This window comes from Solanum tuberosum, unplaced genomic scaffold (assembly GCF_000226075.1).
Source record: "Solanum tuberosum cultivar DM 1-3 516 R44 unplaced genomic scaffold, SolTub_3.0 scf00379, whole genome shotgun sequence".
Lineage (NCBI taxonomy): Eukaryota > Viridiplantae > Streptophyta > Magnoliopsida > Solanales > Solanaceae > Solanum > Solanum tuberosum.
The window spans coordinates 546685-551017 of NW_006239309.1; the positions used below are offsets into that span (position 1 = coordinate 546685).

General features: G+C 35.3%; 1 protein-coding gene across 1 annotated transcript; it reads right to left on the minus strand.

The window, feature by feature from the left end:
* Positions 1-3644, minus strand: LOC102591513 (auxin efflux carrier component 1-like). The gene is made up of 6 exons (XM_006362211.2): positions 2051-3644; positions 1142-1406; positions 979-1064; positions 720-877; positions 557-633; positions 1-370 (listed from the first exon to the last, which is right to left on the minus strand). Exons 1-6 carry the CDS (start codon positions 3180-3182, stop codon positions 304-306), a joined length of 1785 nt encoding a protein of 594 aa, XP_006362273.1. The 5' UTR covers positions 3183-3644; the 3' UTR covers positions 1-303.
* Between the last annotated feature and the right edge of the window lie 689 nt (positions 3645-4333).

Below are 4333 nucleotides of genomic sequence, written 5' to 3' on the forward strand. Positions count from 1 at the left end.
TAGAAAAAATAAACATCACTTTCTTCATTGAAAAGAAGCAAAAGACATGTAGGCCTAGGATAGCACAAAAGTTCAAAAAGGTAAAGAGAGGACAAAGAGACAACAAAAGAATTTTCCACTAAAAATCCTCTATTGGTTGTTCCCAACAATTGACCATTCACAATTCCACTTTGCTTTCATTTTTGTCTCCTTTTTCTGAGAAATTCATATTCTGTTAGTAGCAAAAAAGACCATATGCCAAAAGGGTCTTTAGTTTTTTTCCTTTACAAAAAACTTCAGCAGCTTGGTTCTTCAACATCAGCTTCAAAGTCCCAGCAAAATGTAGTACACCAAAGTTATAGGAAGAGCTACTAACATCCCAAATATAACCCTGCAATAATTATTAAAAAAATGATTTAGTGTATATTAAAAATCCAAAATACCATACAACATTTTATAGTTGATAGGCAAGATTCTTGAGTTACATTCAACAAGAACCTCAAAAGTTTTAGTATTTCAAGAATGATTTTTATTCACATTTCATGATAAATGCATGATGTGTGTTTTGAGGCCTCACCCTGTGCTCAATATATCAGGATGGACGCCGTATTCCTTCGCAAAGACGAATGGAACAATTCCCTGAGGTAGAGCTGCCTGAAAAATGAATTTAAAGCAAATTTGTCAGTTATATAAGTGGCAATAAAAGCATGTTTATGTATCGTTATGAAGTTATCGTTTACCTGAACGATAGCAATATGCAAAAGGACACCTCGAAGTCCGACTGCAATGGAGGCAGCAGCCATAACTGCAGGACCAGTAAGGAATCTCACACCCATTGAGAAGAGAGCAATTGTTTTCCCACAAGCAATGATTCTAGGCGACAATGCCATGAACAAACCTGTCGTTCCATTATGAAAATCAGTTTAAAACACTAACATTCTCGCATAAGAACAAAGGGAATTTCGTGTGAAGATTATCTAGTTGTTATATCAGACATACCAAGACTAAACATTGCCATTCCGAGACCAGCATCAGAAAGAATCGATATTGATTTGGCTATAATCGCAGGCATTTGAACATTCCACCTAAAAGATTTGGCATTAGTCACAAGTCTAATTATAGACCATGGCATATAAACTAAGTAAATTTTGGGTAAACATACTTGAAAGAGACCAAGGACCAAGTTAGGCCAATGAGGCTGGAGTAAGTATTTGGGTTCCTAATTAGTTTTCGCCACACCATAATCAAAATGAGCCTGGTCATGACACTAGCTGGTGGCATGGCAGTTGCCTTGGTCTCTTCTTGAGCAATCTTGGGACGGAGCTCGGTTGTGGAGCTCGAGCGCACAACTGGCCCTTCCCGGTCATTTCCATTCAGGTTCTGTTTGTTTCCAAATGTGAACTCTTCTCGGCCAAATTCATCATAATCTAATGTGAGGAAAAAACATTCAACCAATAAGAGAATACCTAGATAAGTTTTTTAATATTAAAATGAAACACGCATGGATACAAACGATTCATACAGTCGGTCCAACTAGTTTGGATTTATGCATGGTTTACTAAAAATTACCAGACATGATGAAGGAAATAAGGTGTTACAGTAGATACTCAACCAATTTCCTATGCAACATGAGAAGACAAAAGTAATACAAGCATGTTTGTCTCAAGAAAAAGACAAAAATACGGCCATAATTTCAGGGATTGGATATGCAAGGCTCCAAACTTATGCCTGAAACAAGAAACTAATGAAAGAAAACAACTCAATAATGCCAAATTACTTAACAAACTCCAACCTTCAACCCTCCACAGATTAATCAAACACAAATCTAAAAATCTATCTAGTTGAGCCAAGGGTCAATCGGAAACAACCTCTTTATCTCTGAGGTAGGGGTCAATGTACACCCCAATTAAGTGGGACTGCACTGCATTACAACATACAAGTAACAAGAACAAGCAACACAAAATCCATAATAAGACAACCAAAATCAACTAAAATCAACTAAAATTTGGAAAAACAACTAGTACAACATGGTACATGGTATATTATTCACAGTTCAAGAATGTAGTTATACCTTTTGGGTGGGCTCCAACACCAAGCTCATTACCATAGTCACCTCCTCCCCTAAAGACATGAATCCCTCCTTCAGAGACTGGTGAAGCACTTGAACTCCAAACAAACATGTGAAGATCTTTTCCACCTTCTGTACCACCATTAGCCTTCTTCTTGGTCACTGGTCCAGTAGCTGGAGAAAAGATTCCAGCATTGGTAGGAGCAGGGTACCCTGCATTTCCCTGTCCATAAACCCCATTTCCTCTCCCAAATCCAGCAACACCACTCTCCTCATCATGACCATAGTTCCCAAAATTTGAATTCCTTGGACTCATATTTGCATTTTTTCCATTCACCATTGAGTAAAAATCAGTATGGTTAAAGCTTGAGCCTCTAGGAGTTGGATTTCTTGAAGATTGCAATGAATAAATCTCAGCATTAGTTAAGTTGGATGGTCTAGGAGTTAATGAAAGACCAGAATTAGGACCATGGGATCTTCTTGAAAAAATTTCAGACCTTGAACTAGTGGATTTTCTAACAGTTACATGAAGTTTCCCATCATCACCAACTTCAGCTTGAGTTTCCAATGGCTCTTTACCATCTAATGAAATAATATCAGAATCCACTTTAAAGGAAATAATGGACCCTCCAGTGTCAGGAAACTGTTCTGCAATAAGCATTCTTGCCCCTCTATACTCAAACAAGAAAAGCATCAAAGTGTACCAAATGATACATTGAAGCACAACAATTTGGACCATTAAGCTTCCTGAGGCATCACCATACATACCCTTTAACAAAGGGATCCCCATAACTAAAGTGTTTGGTAAAGTGGACAGTGAAAACAAAGTAATGGACCATTCAAGGGACCCCCTTGAGCTAACTCTTGACCAAATAGCTAGAACAAAAAGAACTATGATTTTCTGAAGAGTGTCAGCAGCTATGAACCTGTAGTTCATTGCATATGGATTGTTGGAAGCAATGAAATGAAAAGATAGCAATGGAACAGCAAAAAGAGCAACAAATCTATTGATTCCAGAACATTGGTCAGGGCTGAAAATTTTCCACCATTTTACTGAACCATAAGCTAAGATCATTGCTACATACAGTGGAACTACAGCAGTAAGAACATGGTAAAGGTCTGAAAGTGATATCATTTTTTTTCTTACAAAGATTCAAACTTTTCACTTCACAAAACAAAGTACAGATCAAGAAATGGATATTTGATCACAAAGCTCACATGGGGTTATGCAAGAACACAAAAAGATTCAAACTTTCCCTACACAAAACAAAGTACAGATCAGAAAATGGATTTTTGATCACAAAACTCACATGGGGTATTTCAAGAACACAAAAAGATCCAAACTTTCCTTCAAGTACAAAACCCCACTTCAGTTTTTCTCCTTCTTTCTCACCTCTAAATCATAAATACTAAGAAATGGGAGAAACCTTCTTAGTTTAAAGAAAGATATAGCTAGAAAAGAGCTACTTGCTACTAGTGTTTTTAAAAGGGAGAGTGTGAGAAGTGAAAAAAAGAAGAGGTTTTTGTGTGGGAGATGAAAGAAGTGATATGATATATTTAAGGAAATTAAATGGCAGACAAAGAAGTAAAAGCTGAGGTCCTTTGGAAAAAGCTTCTTCTTTTTAGTAAGTCTTTTCATGATGAGAGAGAGGCCTCCTAAGAGCTCTATAACACAGTAAAACATTTTAATATTTGTTGGATATATAGGTAATTCTCATTTCTCTTTAAAAAAAAACCAAGAGAGAGGGAAAATGAAAATGAATGCAAATAAATATTCAATCAAAAAGTGTGAGAATTCTTTGTTGATGTCATAATATTGTTAACTTCTATCAATGTTTTATAAGGAAATGAATTTTGAGCTTAATTTAATATCAAAAGGTAAGAATTGTCCAAAAACATATGTATAGATTTATTAATAAAATCTTGAACAAGAATTGAATTGATCTAATTCTAATATGATATTAAAGATTTATACTTTGCGTCAATCACAATTTCAAGAGTTAGTTTAAGAACTAACGATTATCTAAAATTATAAAAAGAGATAAATTGACTTTACACCTTTCACACGTTCAGTCATGTTAGCTAGAACATGAACAAGAATTAAATGAGCCTAATTATGATAGTACAAAACTAAAGAAATGAAATTTGAGTTTAAATTGTCTTCCTCCACTGAGGTGGTAAAATTCAACGTGTTTTACACAATTTTATTAGATTAAATTTACATATTGCTAAGCAACTTGTGATTTTTTTTTTTTGATCATTTTACCAATAAAAATGTATTTCTTG

What these genes read in the sequence shown, in the direction of transcription:
- LOC102591513 (XM_006362211.2), bottom strand. Translation starts at nt 3,182, where the DNA reads ATGATATCACTTTCAGACCTTTACCATGTTCTTACTGCTGTAGTTCCA. An exon ending in TGTTGGAGCCCACCCAAAAG is followed by an intron (nt 1,407 to 2,050) that starts GTATAACTACAT and finishes TCCTCACATTAG; the next exon opens with ATTATGATGAATTTGGCCGA. An exon ending in AATGGCAATGTTTAGTCTTG is followed by an intron (nt 878 to 978) that starts GTATGTCTGATA and finishes ATGGAACGACAG; the next exon opens with GTTTGTTCATGGCATTGTCG.